This window comes from Gobius niger (genome assembly GCF_951799975.1).
Source record: "Gobius niger genome assembly, chromosome: 13".
NCBI classification, from domain to species: Eukaryota; Metazoa; Chordata; class Actinopteri; order Gobiiformes; family Gobiidae; genus Gobius; species Gobius niger.
The window spans coordinates 27,902,133-27,921,617 of NC_136864.1; the positions used below are offsets into that span (position 1 = coordinate 27,902,133).

Consider the following 19,485-nt stretch of genomic DNA (forward strand, 5'->3'; position numbering starts at 1 on the left):
TCGCAGTGGTTCATGTTTCAGAGTCAGTAATAATTGAACAGTGATGTTTATAAAGAGTTGTTTATTTAACACATCATTCTGACATTTGGTTGATAATTGTCGTTAAATTTGCTGCAGGAGGATGTGGAGCGTATGTTGTGTGGTCACTTCCTGGTTGTTCCTCCGCTGGGTTAGGAAGGTTCAGATTGTCCTGACGCAGAAGGAGCAGCTGAAGCTCCTGTTCCAAACTGCAAAGGTTCCTCAAGGACGACCTCAGGACATCGGCCTCAAAGGTTAATGAAAAGGAGAAGGACAAAGGATGCAGGTGAAAGATGCAGCCCCAGCTTTACTTCGGAAGAGCTCACTGCCAAGAAAACATCCTGGCAACTGAGAAACCCGGACTGTTGATCAGGGTACACAGTCAGCGTTTACTGCCCTCTAGTGGTCATTCACTAGAGAAGTCTCTAAACTCGAGCTGCCGTTTCCATCTTCAGGCCAAACTAGAAGTCCATGAAAAGTACATCCAAAGAACACGTCCTCCAGCGTCCCCGGGGGGCAGACGGAGAGACTACGTGAGCCTGCGGAGTTTGCACATGTAAATAGGTCCAAAGTTAGCGGCTAAATGTGGCACCACCATCTCCCCCGCAGACAGGCCCGGGGCGAAGTGGAACGTGTTGGAGAACCTCTGAGTGAGCGGCTTCAGATCCACAATCTGGAATCACAACAAACACAAAAAACAAAACTTTCATCCTCTGCAAATGTAATGCACCCAAATACGATATTTTTAATGTCACAAAAGCCCTGATGGAGCCTGTATTGCAAGTTTTCTGTCATTTTATGTAAGGAAAAAAAAAAAGACACTGTATGCTTTAAAATGGCCCAAATTGCCTATGATATATAATCTCAATAATGGAAAGACCCAGGTTTGAATGTATGTTTGTGTTTCATTGATTAGTTACAAAGATTCTGGATCTTTTTTTATAAACTATAACTGAAGAAAATCTGTAAAAAAAAAGCCTTATTTTTATGCAAAGCTCAATAAATTAGGAGGGAATTAGATAATAATAAAAAAAACTCTGAAAAAACCTTCAAAATATTCTTGTTAACTCAAAGACCAGGAAAGTTTGGAGTCTGAAGGAGCGACTAAGAGTGAAAACATCTGCTCATGCACGTGCATATTTCTCCGGTCTTTAGCCACAGCTGTCTCCCAGAAGGGAAACGACCATATTTGGATTACAGTGTCATCTTTCTGTCGTCTTTCGTGCAACACGTGGATACCAAACATGTCGATATTTGTGAGTGAATAAGCACGGGAAAGACGAGAGTCCTCTGTGATGTTGTAGTTATTTCCGGAAAAACTTCGAAAGGCGCGTCGAGAAAAAGTCATAAAATAAGCATCGGAAAAGGTGAGTTTGGTCTTTTTTTTCTGCTTCCTCCTTCGCTATAGTCAGGGACCCAAAGTCTCAAAAGCTCTTTAAACTTTAATACATGATTGTATTACTTTTTATTTGTGTTTTTTCTGTTAACTTTGACCCTAAGGACCAATAATCGGAGGGTCTGCTCTGCTGGAAATATCGCGGAAAAAAATGGAGGAAGAAGGGACCATAGCTGATCACAGTTGCAGGGGTGGTTTCTGGGATGAGAAATCCTTGGAATGAACTCCATGTCGGAGAAGAGCAACTTGGTTTCAGGTCCTCCAACAGTGCAGTGGGACAGCTCTGCACCAAATGCCAGAGGATGCTCAGGTGGTCAAGAGGTTCTGCTAGACACACAGGAGGCTTAGCGACCATGTTAAATGTCCAGAATGTCTTTTGGAATTTTGAGTGTTCTGAGGGCCTGAGTCTGTTGATCGTCATTGGTAATCAAATCATCACAGATCCAATGTTTTTGGTTGGATTTTGGTAATTTTTTCTGTGGAATTAGTATACAGTTGGTTGAAAATAATGGCATATTGACTGATGCCATAACTGGGTGGAATAGTTGATTGCCAATGAAGTAAAGTATCAGAATATCAGAAAAAAAGTGAGAAAATTGCTATTTTTTTTCCATTCAATTGATGCATAATCATGTAGAAATGTATTTTAAGAGTTGTTTTTTCAGTGGATGTTGTCAGCACATGTGTTCTGTGTATCTGGAATGCATTTATTGACAGCCTACCCAACCCACTGAGGATTTGAGGGGAAAAAATGTTTTTCCCATTTTTCTGATCAAAAATACCGGGTGCATACACTAAAATGGCCACAATTTTTTTCGCGATATTTCCAGCAGAGCAGACCCTCCAATTATTGGTCCTTAGGGTCAAAGTTAACAGAAAAAAACACAAATAAAAAGTATAGCAGACCATGTCAGGTTCAACCCATTTTTGAGACTTTGGGTCCCTGACTACTAGGTGTGATCGGGGAAGTATCGGCAAATTCCATATATTTTTGAGCCATAAGGGGGCAGTACACACACAGTTTTAGACTATATAAGAGCAAAATATACTTGTTAGTCAGTACAATGACAAACAAAATATATAAGTGGGAACATCAGACAATACTCCTGAATCATCAGAAATAGTTTGTCAGTTTGTTTCTTTGTAATGACTGTATATAACTGTGTATAAAGGCCCTGTTGGTCTGACCTGAGTGTGTATCCCGTGCTCCTGGAGGGCCAGGTGCGCGGCCTGCTCCACCACGCCCTGGTTCTGCTGCCGGGACAGGGAGCAGGTGGAGTAGACGATCTCCCCGCCGGGACGCGCCGTCAAGATGCCAGATCTAAAACACACGCGGGAAAAACCAAAACAAAGTCAATCCATGGAGCGCTGCAGTTAAGTAAGTAAAGGTTCATTCTAGAGCGCACAGCATGTCCGATCTATTCACAGTTCATTTTGCTGAAAGAGTGGACGAGTTGGACTGGACGTTTTGGGAAAAGCATCAAGATTTATGTTTTAAAGACAAGATTTACTTTAAAGGGACTATACGGAGTTTAAAAATGTTAAAACCAAGTATTTTCACCCCCCTACATGTTCCAGTCATGTCCTAATGTGTAGAATGAGACCTGTTCACCACAACTGCCTCTAAAATCCTGCACTGTCAAGGTGTTGCCGTCATGCACGAGCTTAATATAGAAGGTGCAGTTACACATAAGACCTGAGGTGGCAGTAGTGAGTATAAAATGACAAACTTGCATCTAAGCCCCTTTAATGTGCAGATTTTAAAAGTGCATGTGACAGGTTTTAATGCTTTTGAAAGTATGACTTTTTTCGATGGATAACATCTGTTTATTTCAGTGAAGCAGCCATTTTAATGAAGAAAAAGAAACATTTCCCTTGGACTTATTAAAAAAATGTGTCTGCCTTCATCCATGTCACTTCCTGTCAGTGTCCAATAAGGAAGTGAAACTATAAACATCACAAAAATGGCCAAAGTAAAGAAAGCTGAGTCTAACGTGTCATATGCACTTGAAAGAGAATGTTTTCTAGTGATGATTTGAGCACTTCGGGCTTTTTGATGCTTATTCAGCAATCACTTATGAGAAAAATACATTCATTTACATTATATATAACAAATGATTGTATTAATGTATTATTTGGGTCGCCTTCTGTCGTTCTTGGGTGACGGTGGGTCCCAATGCGGCACCAGTTGAGAACCGCTGGTTTAACGGATAGAAACTGTGAATCTTGTGGCTCTGGATTTGATGCTCCTGTGGCGCCCTCTAGAGGGGAGCAGTGCAAACAGTGGATCCTGAGGGTGTGCGTCTTCCAGGATTTTTTAGTTTTTTACTTTTTCATTGGCCACTGGCGCGGTTATTTGGCGAGCTCTCCATCATCAGCAAACGTATTCTTATTTTTGGGATGAATCAATGACACATTCATTTTTCATTCATCATCATTGCTCAATGAATAGAATGAGCAGCTTGTTGCGGGCCGGATCTGAATAGGCCTGGCCTCGTCCTTATTGATGTTCTGGGCCCTCCTAGTGAAAGCGTTTCCCTTAGATCAGGCGTGTCCAAACTTCTTTCCTGTGGGGCCGCAAAACCTTTGACTAGCAGAGGTTTAAATTGTGCCCCACACCTTTATTTATGCTCAAAACCTTCATGCAGCTCTGTCTCACAGTAAAAGGTTAGTTGTTTGGCTAGATGCCTTTCCTTCTTAAATAATATAATAATATAATTATATATATCTATATATATATATATATATATATATATATATATTTATATATATATTAAGAAGAGCCACTTCTTTATCTAGAGCCACTTTTTTGTCAATTTCTTGTGAAATTTTTTGTCTTTTTTTTGACACTTTTTTAGTCATTTTTTTGTTGCATTTTTGTCATTTTTTCATAAATTTTTCGTCACTTTTTTGTCACATTTTTTGTCTTTTTTTTGTCTTTTTTTGCCATTTTTTGTTGCATTTTTGTCATTTTTTCATCAATTTTTCGTCACTTTTGTCTTTTTTTTTGTCATATTTTTTTCATATTTTCATCATTTGCTGACTTTTCACATTTTCCGTCACTTTTTGAGCTGCTTTTCCGGCACATTTTTGTTTTCTTTTCAACCTCTTTTTGTCGCTAATTAGATGCTTTTCCTTTTTATATATTATATTAGTTGTTTGGTTAGAAATGTGTAGAATTATTACATTTCAAATAAAAAGGTCTATCTCTGGTGATGTATACCGATTCAGCAAGAGATTTGGTCTGAGGGCCGCATTTGGCCCCCGGGCCGCACTTTGGACACCCCTGCCTTAGATGGACTGTGTAGTATCCATCACACGCAGGAGAGGCTTCCTGTTCTGCACAGTGCACTTGTCAAACCACAGAACAACAGAACCACTCTGCTGATAATGTCAACGGTTTAAATGGAAATTCTGATTTGATTTTGATTATTTGTACGACCCCAGTTCATATTTCAGTCTGGACATGTCTAAAAGGAGAAAAAAGAATCTTGAATCTTTTAAAACCCGTGTGAATGTAACAGAACAACATTATAACCCTCTAAAAAGTTGATTTTAAAAACTTGTGTCATGCTTAAAAACAAATGAAGGCGTTGAGTGAGCGTTGCTTACAGCAGGAGCGCCGCCTGCAGCTGGGGGAGCCTCTTCCTCTCTCCGGCGCGGTTCTTACTGAAGATGTTGTTGTCGTCTTCCGTCACCGAGAGTCGGTCCGTCGTACACGGGACGTCCACCAGCACCTGCCCAACAACACCCAAACATAACCCGTGAGGAGGCGGGACAGTGCTCAGTGACCAGGGCTGGGTGGGGTCGTCAAAAGAATGACTCAGGTAAATGTAAAATAGTACGTCAATGGACTATAGGGGCCGAACCTTCGAATGGCGGCTAAAAAAGTACCATGTTCTCCAATTCCCATGGTTGTACTTCATATATGATAGTACTTTAACAGGTATTTGATCACTGATGTGCACAAACAGTAACATTTTCAAACCTTTTCAAAACACAAAGCTGAAATGGTGTCGCTTGAAGACCTGTGGAGGGAAGTAAACTAACGTCTTCACCCCCACCAGCCCTGAGCACATTTTCTCCAGTTTGGCTTTACCCAAATCTAAAAGCTTAAAAAAAAAAGCATCAAAATAGCGACGAAAACAAGGTGAAAATGAGGCAAAAACATGACAAAAAAGTGATAAAAAAAAAGCTTTCAAATACACTGTTGCTCTCCAGTCAAGAAGCTTTTCGATTTGGGTTAAAGTGAATGTTTGTAAGAGGCTGCACTGGCCCTGGTCGGAACTTTATCAGGGACCGGAGCTGGGATTGTTGGGTCCGAAATGCCGTCATGCACGAGCTTAATATAGAAGCTGCAGTTACGCATAAGACCTGAGGTGGCAGTAGTGAGTATAAAATGACAAACTTGCATCTAGCCCCTTTAATGTGCAGATTTTAAAAGTGCATGTGACAGGTTTTAATGCTTTTGAAAGTATGACTTTTTTCGATGGATAACATCTGTTTATTTCAGTGAAGCAGCAATTTTAATGAAGAAAAAGAAACATTTCCCTTTGACTTATTAAAAGAAATGGTTTGCCTTTATCTTTGTCACTTCCTGTCAGTGTCCAATAAGGAAGTGAAACTATAAACATCACAAAAATGGCCAAACTAAAGAAAGCTGGGTACAGTCTTCAGCAAAAAAAAACCTATGTTTTAGCAAAGCAGTCTAACGTGTCATATGCACTTGAAAGTGAATGTTTTCTAGTGATGATTTGAGCACTTCGGGCTTTTTGATGCTTATTCAGCAATCACTTATGTGATAAATACATTCATTTCCATTATATAAAACAAGTTATTGTCTAAAAGCTTAAAAAAAAGCATCAAAATAGCGACGAAAACAAGGTGAAAATGAGGCAAAAACATGACAAAAAAGTGATTAAAAAAAACAATAAAAATGGAACCAAAAACATGACAAAAACTGTCACAATGTGATGACAAAGTTACGATAACTTTTGTGGGTCTTAGCTTTCAAATACACTGTTGCTCTCCAGTCAAGAAGCTTTTCGATTTGGGTTAAAGTGAATGTTTGTAAGAGGCACTGGCCCTGGTTGGAACTTTATCAGGGACAGGAGCTGGGATTGTGGAAGTGTTTTAAACTCTAGGGTCAATACAAGTGGAGCAAATTCTGCTTTCTGATTGGACAATTATCCTGATCCTATTCATGACCTGATCTGTAATGTACCCAACACTCTAAACACCCAAACTCTGCTGTTTTACCATCAAAGTGACTACATTTTCATGTCATTTTTGGATCTGCTCACTCTGTCAAAGGAGTTCCTCTCCACGTCCCCAAACATGGTGCCGTCGAAGGAGCAGACGTGGAGCTTGGTGTCCGACAGCTGGTCTTTGGGGATGTAGCTCTGGAGGACCCTTCTGAGGCGCATCGTCCGGGAAGCCGAGGAGTCGTTCACACAGAGGAAACCTGAGCACAAAAAAGGAGACATTGTCGGACATTAAGACAATAGAGTTTAGTAATCCGTGATTTACTGGCATCTCAATTGTACCCAGGTCGTATGTTTGCATGATGGCGAGTGCCTTTCCTCCGGGCGCCGCACACAGGTCCAAAACACTGTGTCCCGCCCTCACGTCCAGAGCCAGGCAGGGCAGGACCGAGGCGGCGTCCATCAGGTAATACCCCAGCAGCCCGTCCGAGTCAGGCCTGGACAGAAGAGGCAAATACAAAACAGATTTAACCCCTAAGGTTGTCTACAAGAGTGAGTCAAGAGTGTGTAGAGTTGGACATTCATTTTTATCATTCATCCCTGCTCGACACCATTACCGTAAATTCTCTAATACTGGCCTGTATTCCATTAGCGGCCGGGTCTCTAACAGAGGCCGGGTTCGCGGTTGGCGGAGGCAAATTAAAGCCGGTCTCTAAAACAGGCCGGGGCTATCATTAGAAACTATAGCGGTAAAAATATTCCCCATGTTAGGAATTTGTCTCATACTCGTGTAAACGATAACTCACGTGCAGTAAACAAACGGGAACCCGGGCCGATGGGGACGCTGCGGAGGAGCTGATCCGAGCGTAACTTTGACACAGATTTAGCCACTTTTCAAACCTCCAGTGACTATTTGTGGAAACAGGGAAAGAATCAAATGTTGTGTGACCCTCCAGGGTTTTAATAAAGTCTCCATCGCGTCTTCAAAGCGCGTCCAGCTGCTCCGTGTGCAGGTCAGTCCCACGCCTCAAAATAACTCCTCCCATCAGCGCGAGCGTCTCGTCTTCTCTCGGGTCAGTCTCATGATCGATCACAAACACAAACGCTCCGTCTAAACTCTCCTTTACACGAGATAACAACAAATAATCCGGTCCGTGGTAAAAACGAAACAGAAACCTGCAGTGACAATGATGTCAATGTTCCGCTAACAGCAACGAGAAACACTTCCTGTTGTCCCGACAAAAAAAAAGGCATCAATGTTCCAGCCGCTGGGATTAACCTAATATTTTAGGTGCAAATGGACACAAATGTCGTTTTCCTGGTCGTGCGTTTTGTTCAAATAGAAATAAAGGCCTGTCTCTAATTGTGGCCTGGTTCCAATAAAGGCCTGGTCCTAGATGCCCTTGAGTAAATAAAGGCCCCGGCCGATATTAGAGCATTTACGGTATTAGTTCTATTTTAGATCAGGATAATACCAACTCTGGAGAACACAGCTGAATCCAAACTGACCTGGCCGCTTTAAACCGGCTGATGTCTCCTCTGGGAAACACTAAGCACTTGATGCTTGAGTGGATAGAAGTGTCTGAAGTCGTCTGTAAGTCACTTTGAGAAACCTCTTCTCCTCCACGCTCTGGATCCTGAGACTGTGAGTCTGCTGCAGAAATAAACGAGCACAAAGCAAGATTTACTTCCACAATAAAGTGTTGAGAGCAAGGGCTGAAACAACTCACTGGATCGTCAGCCCTGTTAGAAATAATCTGGAGAGGCGATCTGATAATGAGACCCATCGAAACACGTGAAAATACTGTATATAGTAAAGTGGTTGTTCTTAGATTTAGGCGATTTAATTGGTTGAAAATGTGGGCCTTCCTCTTTGCTGTGATGAATGGATGAAGAACAGAAGTGTTGATCCCCGTGATGATACCTGCAGGCGCCGTGTCCGTGATGAAGTCCTTACAGCCCTGCAGCTGCAGCTCGGCCATGACGTCATGGTGAGAGAAGTTGTTGATGAGCGCTCCGTACTTCTTCTCACACAGCAGGGCCACCCTCACCGAGGGCCACAGGGCTGAGAGCTGAGAGCCGTACGTCACATCGAACTGATGCAGGGCCAGTCTGGTGGCAGGGAACTTCGGACGAGTCGTAGCCTGGAAAACAGATCACGTCAGGTTATTTCATTCTAAGACACCACAGTTACTTTTGTTTTGACAAGGATTTCACAAATCCTTTGGAGCGCAGGGGCCTTTGGATGGGTTTCAGACAGTCATAGTATAACTCTTTCCTAATATAGAACCAATCTTGAAGACTTTTGAGTTTTGATCATTAAATTTTGTTTATACTATATACTGTGGGCTCCTTTTGAAAAATATCTTCTCTAAACCTGAACCTAGCGCTGCACAAAATAAGAATTTGAATATAGCAATTCTGGCAATATTTTAGTAAACCCTTTCAACACAGTATGTTCAAACACATTTCCAAAAACAAACCGTGAACAATTCGTTTTTGTGTAAAAGTAAAACTAAATGGTCATAGTAAAAATCAAGCCTAAAACAAAACTTATATATATTTTTGTTTCAAACTGTTGAAAATATATATACATAATTTAGGAAACTGATGACGTCACAGAGATGGTTATTGTGATACAAATAACGAACAATATACCCATTCAAATGAATTCAACCTATTCATGAGTATTGTCACTGTTTGTAAAGCTTTTCGTCCGTTTGCCCAGGGAACGCAGATGGAAATGAGCAATAATAAACTCTGGTAACACATCTTTATTTTGTAAATGGTCCCTGTCAAACAAACCGATAAACTACTCTAACCCCAAGTCTTAGATTTGAAAACAGGATGGTGAAAAGGTTCAGTGTGTTTGATATGGAAAAGTGTCTTTCAACTCATTTTTAAACTGTGTTGATGACAAAACCTCAGTGATTTTGTGACATATTGGGGATTCTCCCAATATCTATATCACGTCACCTAAATTGTGAAACATGAACTGTAGAGTCTTTGTTTTCTTGCAGATTTTTACCACACTCTTCTTATGGCTTAAAGTCCTTTCAGCTCACAACAATCGCGCCTGTATGTTTGAATTATGAAAATATTTTCTGTACTTATTTCCCATTTATTAATATTGCCTGCAATGCGCAAACCATCCACCAGGGTGTGCTGCAGCGCCCTCAGCACCCTAGGTTCCTTGACTTAAACGTTAGCATTTTAATTGTAATAGTAAAATTAAATTAATAGTAGTTAACATTATATGATAGAATTGTGATCTGTTCCCCACTTAAATGTAAATAACACGAATGCAGAGGATAATACAGAAAGTAGTCAGTAAGAAGTCAATGTTTGACCTGGTTCTATTGCAGTGTCATGAATGAGATCTCAAAAAAAGCAAATGACCAAAAGTGATGCCACACGTACCCATTTCGGTTTGACCCTGCTCCATCTGACCGCGACACATCTTAAATCTTTCACTTTTCTTAAAATCAACCTTGTTTCCATGAGCAGAGCCATGTTGTCACAGTATTTTCTGTCCGACTTCACCCCGTTTCCACGAGACACACGAGTTCCGCCCAGACAAGTCCCGCCCCCCAAAGAAAGAAGACATAACATCTGCAGACCGGAGCAGCTGCCGATTCAGAACAGCCGATTTACCACAACGAGTGTTTTTTTTTTTTTTTTTTTTGAGATAGCACCATTTTCTGCTGTTTTGGAGGTCATGCAACTACTGAATCTGCTAAACAATACAATTAAAACGTTTAAAAACTCCCATTCATATCATAGGTCTTTACTAAAACAAGAGCAAGTGACCGTCCAGAGCAAAAAAGCGACCCAAATGTTATACACGACGAGTATAAAAATACTTATACTTATATACTTATACTAAAATACTTACTCGTGACATAAATCGGAAAAAAACAAAATACAAATTAATGTAAAAAAAAACAAAAAAAAAACAGGATAACTGATAATTCCATAAAATATCCTAAATAAATAATGACCCCGATCCCGAAAGAATAATATACATAAAACTCAAGCTAGATCACCTTTTTACTGTGAGTAATACTATCTAGTCAACAAGATATTTTAATGTAATATTACAGAGTAGAAGTAAAAGGCACTGTGGGAAAAATAGGCTACTCTAAAAGTAGTATCACATACACTTAATAAAAAGACACGTTTGCATTTTTTCTCACTGTCTGACATGAAACCAGAATGAACTTTTACTTTTTTCGGTCAATTAGAATTGGAAAAAAATAAATAAAAAAAATCTATTTGTCAAATTCCAGAAGAATGACAGATAGATTTAGTTTTAGAAATGTTTTTGTTACTTTTTACAAAACCAGAAGTCTACATACATTTCATTAATATTTGTTAGCATTGTCTTTAAACTGTATAACTTCGGTCCAACGTTTTGGATTTCCTTCCACAAGCTTCTCACTATAGTTGGCAGAAATTTGTGCACCAGTCCCTCCCGCAGCAAAACAACCCCACAGCATGATGCTGCCACCCCCGTATTTCAAAGTTGGGATGATGTTCTCAGGCTTGCAAGATTCACCCTTTTCCCCCCAAACGTGACGATGGTCATTATGCTTTTTTCCCCCCGTCAGACCACAGGATATAAAAAAATGAAACTTTTTATCCTGATTTTATTTGGAAACTATAAACTGGCTTTTTGATGTTTCTTTTGGAGTAAGGGCTTCTTCCAGGCAGAGTTCCCTCTCAGCCCATGTCGGTTCAGGACTTGTTCCACTCTGGATAATGACAAACAAAACAAATCTAAAAAAAAAAAGAAAAAAAAAAGAAAATCTGTCTCTCATTGTTCTGGCATTTTGTAAATAGAAATGATTAAAAAAAAAAAATCTAAATGACCTAAAAAAGTAAAAGTTAATTCCGGTTTCATGTCGGACAGTGAGAAAAAATGCGAATGTGTATAAAGTATACGTAAACATCTGGTTCACGTGAGCAGGGCTGGACTGGGACTGAAAAACAGCCCTGGACTCTGACTAGCCTGGCCCAAATTAGCGTAAGGGGGAACTATATTGTAAGGCGTAATAATACCAGGAGTAGTTTGGCATCCGCACAGTAAAGTGAAGATTACTGCGTGGATTTCGAACTCCTCCTGGTATTATTGCGCCTTACAATATAGTTCCCCCTTTTATCCGCTTAGAAAATCCACATTGTTTAATTCTGTGTAATTATACTTTGTAGTGGAACACTTCACGTAACCATATTTAAATAGGGAAAACGTGGAAGAGCTTGGTAGCTTCTATCTTGACCAGTTTTGGAGCTATAGAGGAGAGAGGGAGAGGCTAAATGCTAACGCCGTCTGCGCTGTGTTTACGTGACTGAAGGCACGGGTGAAGATCAGACAGGTCCTAAAGAACTCGTCAAAGCTAAGGTAAGAACATATCTCAGTATGTAAAAACGGTGGCATGTTCCTTTAACCTCTTACCACCCGCCTTAACATTAACGAGTGCATTTTCCCCAGTTCGGCTTTTTATTATTATTTTTTTGCTCAGTATCATCAGCAAAAAGAACGGGAAAGGTGGTCGTAGAGACAGAAGCAAAATCATTAATATAAATAATAAATAATAATGGTCCCAAAATTGAACCTTGTGGTACACCATACTCCACGGAATTCCTTTTAGATTCATGTTTTTTTTATACTGAGCTTTACTCAAATATAAAAGCTTCTCGACTGGAGATCAACAATGTAAACGCCTCATTTGAAAGCTAAGACCAACAAAAGTGACGGAAACCTTTCGTCACGTCGCCACATTTTTGTCATATTTTTGTGTGTTTTTCTCACGTTTTTGTAGGTTTTTTTGTCCGTGTTTTTGTTGACTTTTCATCCTCTTTTTCTCACTATTTTGACGCTTTTCTTTTTAGCTTTTAGATTTGGGTAAAGCTCGGTTGAGGCGGGACTGGTGGCCTTTCTGTGCTCTTTCAGAATGGACATATGGCCCGTCCGCCCCCGCACGTGAGTAAATGCTGCTGGATGTCCCGTAAACCGCGTGTCGTGTATCTGCGGTCGTTTAATCCGCTGTTCTGAACCTGCAGTCGCTCCGGGCCCGCAGATCCGCTCTACATCACAGTCCCGCCTCCTCCAGCGATTGGACAAACGCCCCCGCAATCATTTCACCAACCAATCAAAGTCCGCTTCCGGTTTCTCCTTGACATACTTCCTGCGTGTGACCGACCTCACGTCCTCAACGCTCCTGGTGCTGCCCGGGCGGTAGTTTTTTGCACTTTCTGCTGGTTTGATATCGTTTTTTAGATCCGTCAACATGGTTTGGGAACAGAAGATGATCGCTTACGACGACCCTGACGACGAGGTACGGAATTACGTCGCGTTTGATTTGTGTGGGCCGCGTTTTATAACGTAATGCAGCTGTACTGGCCAAGTCTGATCATGTCTGCATGTTTTATTACGGTTTGCAATGACGCGATTGAAATGATTGATTTGAATTGGTTTAATTTATCGTTAGTATTATTTTTATTTATTATTTATTCATTATTTTAAGTGTTGGCTAAACAGGCAATAAGGCACATCCCCATTTGTGCTCCAGTGTAATAGAAATATTGCTCATAAACTAATGAATTGATGTTGTATCTTCAGGAGGAAGAGGAGGCAGAAGAAGAAGAGGAGGAAGAGGAAGAAGAGGAGGAAGATCTGGTGGTAAAGTTTCAATTCTGTCTCTTGTCTTGACCGATGCCCTTTCTTTGCATTACATGAAGTGTTTCATAAAATATTAACCCCTTAACCCCCACCGGAACCAAGCACATTTTCTCCAGTTTGGCTTTAAACAAAATCGAGACGAAAACAAGGACGACAACGCAACAAACTGTGCCAGAAAAGCAGCTCCAATGCAACAAAAAAAGCGCCGAAAACATGACCAAAAAAAAGCAAAGCATAAAAAATATACAATCAAACGGTTCAAAAATGTGACTGAAAACGCAGCGACATTGTGGCAAGAAAGTTATGATACCTTTTGTAGGTCTTAGCTTTCAAGTTGCTCTCCAGTCGAGCAGCTTTTGCCGAACTGGAGAAAATGCGCTCGGTTCAGGCGGAGGGTAAGGGGTTAAAGGGAAACAAACCTTCTACACCCACAAATGATGAATCTGATCATTTATGAGACCGTTTTTTTAAACTCCCGCCTGAACCGAGAGGATCTTTTTCCTCACGTCATCAGATTTTTTTTCCATAATTTTTTTGTTGGGTATTCAACTCATTTTTCTTTTTTTTTTTTTTACTTTTTTGTCATTTTATTGTCATTTTTTCGTCCATTTTTTTAAATCACATTTTTTTGGTCAAATTTTTATCACATTTTTGTTATTTTTTTGTCACATTTTTGTCATTTTTTTGTCATATTTTGTCACATTTTTGTTATTTTTTTGTCAAATTTTTATCACATTTTTGTCACATTTTTGTAATTTTTTGTCAATTTTTTGTCATTTCTTCATCAATTTTGTGTCAATTTCTTGTGACATTTTTGCCACTTTTTCATCAATTTTTCATCACTTTTTTGTCAATGTTTTCTCACTTTTTTGTCACATTTCCACCATTGTTTTCGCTTATGTAACCGTGTGTGTGCTGCCCCCTCATGGCCAAACACTAAACTGTACTTGGCAAAAAGAAACGAGTGAAAATCTCTGTAAAAGTAGAACTCTACGTCACAACCACACGGTGATCTGACGAGCTGATCATTCCCCGATCCCGCCCGGCCAAGGAGGAAGTGGAAGTGCAGGTTTTCAGTATCTATAAAGCACCGCGGAGAAGTCGGCTAAACGGCGTGACGGTTTTCTTTCTTTACCCGACCCTGTACGGCGGCGGTTTCTCGAGGCACCGGCCACATTAATCCTCCATAAAAAGCTCATTTGTTTTGCTCAAGTCACCCCAGTTGCCCCCACGCTTTAGTGCCGCGCTCCTCTGCTCTATAAATAGTATTGTGGAGCCCACGTTGAAAGCCCTCGAAGTCCTTACCTCGTAAATAAACCGAGTCCGTGTCCCCGCAGGACCCCCTGGACGCGCTGAGGACGAAGTGCGAGGAGACGGATCACTGCGTCCACGCCAAGGAGAAGCTGGAGGCCTGCGAGGCGAGGGTGGGCTCCAAGTCCCACACCGAGGAGGACTGCACGGAGGAGCTCTTCGACTTCCTGCACGCCCGGGACCACTGTGTAAGGCTTTTTAAAGAGGCGACCCGGGTCAAAGACTGTGGGCTCGGGCCTCAGAGTCAGAGCAAGCGGACGTCAAACCGTTTGCTGCTCGTTTCTGGCACTCCCAATACTTCTAGCTTCTAACTGGCAACAAAGCTACATTTCTTGGGGGAAAATAATGACGTTGCTCAAATATCTTTATTACAAGAGCTGTCAAAGCTTTTGCTGGAGACAGGACGCCCCAACCCAAAAACGTTTACCAAGTGATCAACTGAACTCCCGTTACTCAGATGATTCTGTATAAAATCCTCTTTGAAAAAACTTCAAGAAGAGAGCCTTAGAAAGTATATTTTGGTTGGGAAACATTGCACAGGAACATCCACTATAGCTCCAAAACAGGTCAAGATAGAAGCTACCAAGCTCTTCCACGTTTTCCCTATTTAAATATGGTTACGTGAAGTGTTCCACTACAAAGTATAATTATACAAAATTAAACAATGTGGATTTTCTAAGCGGATAAAAGTGGGAACTATATTGTAAGGCGTAATAATACTTGGAGTAGTTCGAAATCCGCGCAGTAATCTTCACTTTACTGTGCGGATGCCAAATTACTCCTGGTATTATTACGCCTCACAATATAGTGAGTATATATATATTAAGTTGAAGTAAAGAGTTAGAAAGTACAGGACAAAAACTCCTTAACGTGAGTAAATGTGAAAATCCTTTTTTCACAGAATACAAAATTAAGAACTAGATGTTTTTTTCTGGTGGTGGAATTAACTGGAATGTTAAGCTAGTGCAGTACAGTACAGTACAGTGCAGTGCAGTTATAGAGCTGGGTACTGTCATATTTTTTTTCTCGATACCAGTACTTTAACGACACTTGGTTTCTGATACAGATACCTGAACGATACTTGTGTAGTGAACGTGACCGGGTCTCGTACCCGCCCGTCCATGTGATTAGTTAAAGACATTCCTGACGTGGGCGGTACTTGGTCACATTGACATTTTCAACATAAACACTCGTCTACAGCATTTCATCCATAAAATGTCAGTCTAGTCAGTTTTCCCCTTTTACTCCTTTATATTTAAATTGCCTCTCTAAACCCTGCAGAATAATAAAACAGACTGGTTTTCACTTGTAGTCCACATGTTTGGTAAACATGTGTAGCGCTGACACAGCGCCCCCCTCAGGTCATCAGGGCAGTGCATTGGAGGCAGGCCTCACTTCGGGCCAATCAAAACGCACTTTAAGGTCAAATAAACAGGTTAAACGAGTCGTTCTTCTTCTTATGCCTGATTCTTTATCCAGGTGATAGAAAACCAACGCGCCCAACAAAAACCCACGCTGGAGGCTCGCCGCAGCTCCGCCCTCTTCACACAATATCCACGACTGCTACAACATTTGGGCATTTTTTCACCACGAGATTGATTAAAATCATAAGGAAAAAATTTCAAAATGAGAAAAAATTGGGAAGAAAAAAAAGGAAGAGCGGAAAACATGGAGCAAAATAAATAAATTGGGCAAAAATGGGGAAAAATCATTGATTTGAGATGAAACAACCCAGTCACTTCCTAGTTCGTGAACCTGATGGCAATAAAAACTCTTCTGATTGTGATTAATGCTGTCCCAGCATCAAAACTTGGATCTGAAGATGGATTGTTTTTCAGTTCCTGCTTTCAATATTTTCATTTTTTTTATACAGTTGTACCTAAACTTTTTTTTCCGATACCAAACTGGTATCGTTTAACGGTACCCAGCCCTAGTTAGGAACGAGCCTGGACCACAACAGTTTCAGAACTTTACTCCCCCTGTCATTGTTTTAAGAAAATAAATCTGGCACAGGGTCTTTAACGGAGGAAAACGATCTCTTTCACTGTGAGATTTCCTCGGCTTGTTCCACTGACTCCTTGTGTTTTGACTCCGCAGGTCGCACACAAGCTGTTCCACAAAGTCAAATGACCTGCTCCACGTCCGCAGGAGTCTGTGTTTCCCCCCATTAACTTATCACCCCCCCCATCACTGTCCCAATCCCGTCATGGAAGATGCTACGGAGGCAGAGGCTGGTGACGTCCCGACCGTTCAGATCGTCGTCCACTGTGGTCTGTGTGAATGCATGAGCTGCTGCTTTGGTGATCGGACCTCAGCTGTTAATTCATTGTTCTAAATGAAATAAATATTGTCTTTGCTTTTCAGTTTGTCTGAGTTTTATTTACGCCTCGAGGTCACGGGTTGTTTGCAAAAGTAGGTAACAAAGCAGTGGGAACATGCTCTGGAACGCACGTTTCTAGTATTGTCAATGAAAAAAATGACCCTGAACGGTTTCAAACGAGCACATTGAACTATACCTGAGATTACTCAATACTTCACCTAAAAGTTTAATAAAGTTTAAAACTGTAAATGTCTTGGAGGGATTTAAAGGCCCTATACCAGATGTTTTTTGGTTAAACAGTAAAATAGGAAGCCACTAAATGTTAGTTGTGGTTCAAAACCTTTTCTAACTAACCAGGAAGTAGCCAGGAAGTAATTAGATGAACAGTGTTTTCCCCACAAATGCCTGAGTTGAATCAGGAGGACAAAACTACACTACTTCTACAGTTTGGCTTTACCCTGAAAGCTTCTTGAAAAAAGTGTCAATAGCGACAAAAAAGAAAACACAACAAAAGTGACAAAAAAACAAAAAAAAAATGGAAGGTGTCAACGTTGGTTTTCTGCACAGCTGTCAGGTCAGCATGATGGTGAACTATTGAACCAGACTGAGAGACCATTTAAAGCAGTACTAAGTGATGCCCCTAGAGGCCATGAGCGCCACTGCAGGTGTCGTAGCATGTTGCGTTTTTTTTACTCATTGTCCATGAGAGTAAATACTACGCTGACAGAAAAGACAAAGAGAGGGATATTGTACATCCAATTACACAATGGAGATTTTTTTTTCTTTACTCAATCTTGGCTGTAAATACTGTTTAAGTAGTGCTAGCCCGCCGTTAGCTTCTTCATGATTCCATTAGTGTGTATTGGTGGCTCCGACCTGGTGCAGGCAAAGTTGCAATTGTGGTTTTCTGGCCAGAGACACCAGGGGGAGATGGTAACTCTTGTATTACCCCCAGAGGGACTATGAAAGGGTTTATTAAGGTAAACAAGTTACTTAGTGCTGCTTTAAAGTCTCAGGGACCCTTTGCAGGTGTTTTGGAGGAATTAGCTGATGAAAGGGTGACACTTTGAGCCTACGATATAGTCCCTTTTCACAATATTCTATTTTTCTGAGATTTGGAATTTGGCAAAATCATCATGCAAAGTGAGATATAAGCCTTTGTTTGTTATAATTTTGATAATTATGACTCACAGCTTGTAAAAACCCAAAATAAAACATCTCAGAAAATTTGAATATTTTGGAAATGGACCGTTTAGCCATAATCATCAAAATTCTAACAAATAAAGGCTTCACACAATGTTACTTTGCAAGTAATCTACATCATGTTAGCTTTTAGATTTGTGTGAAGATAAACAAAAATGTGTATCACTGCTAGGAAAAAAAAACTACACTACTACTACTACAGTTTGGCTTTACCCTGAAAGCTTCTTGAAAAAAGTGGCACAATAGCAACAAAAAAGAGAAGAAAACACAGCAAAAGTGACAAAAACTCCCCCCAAAAAATGCAATAACACAAGGAAAATGGTTAGTTTTGTAGGTCTTAGCTTTCAAATGGTCAGACCTTGGAAGCTAAGCAGGGAAGGGCCTGGTCGGTACTTGGATGAGAGACCGTTTGGAAACTTCCTGGTGAATGTCATTAAAAACATGCCTGAAGTGTTGCCTTGGCACATTCACGTATTTTGGAGTAATCTGTAAAAACTCTGATGGCGGCCATTTTAGGGATAGGTTTGCCTGAGTCCTCCTAGGAACGCCCCCACGTCCTGGAGACGCCTCCGAGCTTTGGTCACCAGCCGAGTAACCAACCACTGCTCCTCAGCAGAACCCCCTCCCCACTGATGCCACAGACAGCGTGTGGAGGGGGCGTGTCTGAAAGGCTCAGAGGTTCTTAAAGAGACAGAGGCCTATTTCAAGACATTCACTACAGCCATTTTGAGAGAGACATTTTATACAAGGCAGTTATTCTAATTTACTGCATTTACAGACCAACAGAAGGTTTTGTCATCATTGTAGTGTGATATAGACTGGTGCTATGTGATTGAAAAAAACATAATACCCCCTCTTTAACAGTCTATTCTATTTTTTTTTTTCTTATTGTTTCTATTTCCGCCCCTTCATACTTTTGCTTTTACTCATTGTACATAAGATACCTCTTTTTACTATTTAAGTATTTGCACATTTCCTGTCTATTTTGCACACCCTGAGTGATGTTATTGAGAGCCGAATATAAGGAGTGTGTAGAAGTTTCTCCATTGTCAGATCAATATAGGATTATCTCATTCCCTTATGGAAGGCGTCAACGTTGGTTTTCTGCACAGCTGTCAGGTCAGCATGATGGTGAACTATTGAACCAGACTGAGAGACCATTTAAAGCAGTACTAAGTAATGCCCCTAGAGGCCATGAGCGCCACTGCAGGTGTCGTAGCATGTTGCGTTCTTTCCCCTCATTGTCCATGAGAGTAAATACTACGCTGACAGAAAAGACAAAGAGAGGGATATTGTACATCCAATTACACAATGGAGATTTTTTTTCTTTACCCAATCTTGGCTGTAAATA

At 40.7% G+C, this 19,485-nt stretch overlaps 2 protein-coding genes across 3 annotated transcripts; one reads left to right on the plus strand and one right to left on the minus strand.

Annotated features, from left to right (window-relative positions):
* Positions 1-400: 400 nt before the first annotated feature.
* nsun4 (NOP2/Sun RNA methyltransferase 4) lies at positions 401-10,154 on the minus strand. 2 transcript variants are annotated; one of them, XM_079570166.1, is made up of 8 exons: positions 10,039-10,154; positions 8,543-8,762; positions 8,128-8,269; positions 6,961-7,115; positions 6,718-6,878; positions 5,027-5,151; positions 2,603-2,735; positions 401-691 (listed from the first exon to the last, which is right to left on the minus strand). In XM_079570166.1, the coding sequence occupies exons 1-8, from the start codon at positions 10,129-10,131 to the stop codon at positions 548-550; spliced, it is 1,173 nt and encodes a 390-aa protein (XP_079426292.1). In that variant the 5' UTR covers positions 10,132-10,154; the 3' UTR covers positions 401-547. The 2 variants fall into 2 exon arrangements, with proteins under 2 accessions (XP_079426292.1, XP_079426291.1); XM_079570165.1 differs by having other exon boundaries at positions 403-691; positions 8,128-8,272.
* A 2,648-nt stretch (positions 10,155-12,802) lies between these two features.
* LOC306973275 (cytochrome b-c1 complex subunit 6, mitochondrial-like) lies at positions 12,803-16,974 on the plus strand. The gene is made up of 4 exons (XM_079570186.1): positions 12,803-12,956; positions 13,241-13,300; positions 14,638-14,799; positions 16,709-16,974. Exons 1-4 carry the CDS (start codon positions 12,909-12,911, stop codon positions 16,739-16,741), a joined length of 303 nt encoding a protein of 100 aa, XP_079426312.1. The 5' UTR covers positions 12,803-12,908; the 3' UTR covers positions 16,742-16,974.
* Positions 16,975-19,485: the final 2,511 nt, after the last annotated feature.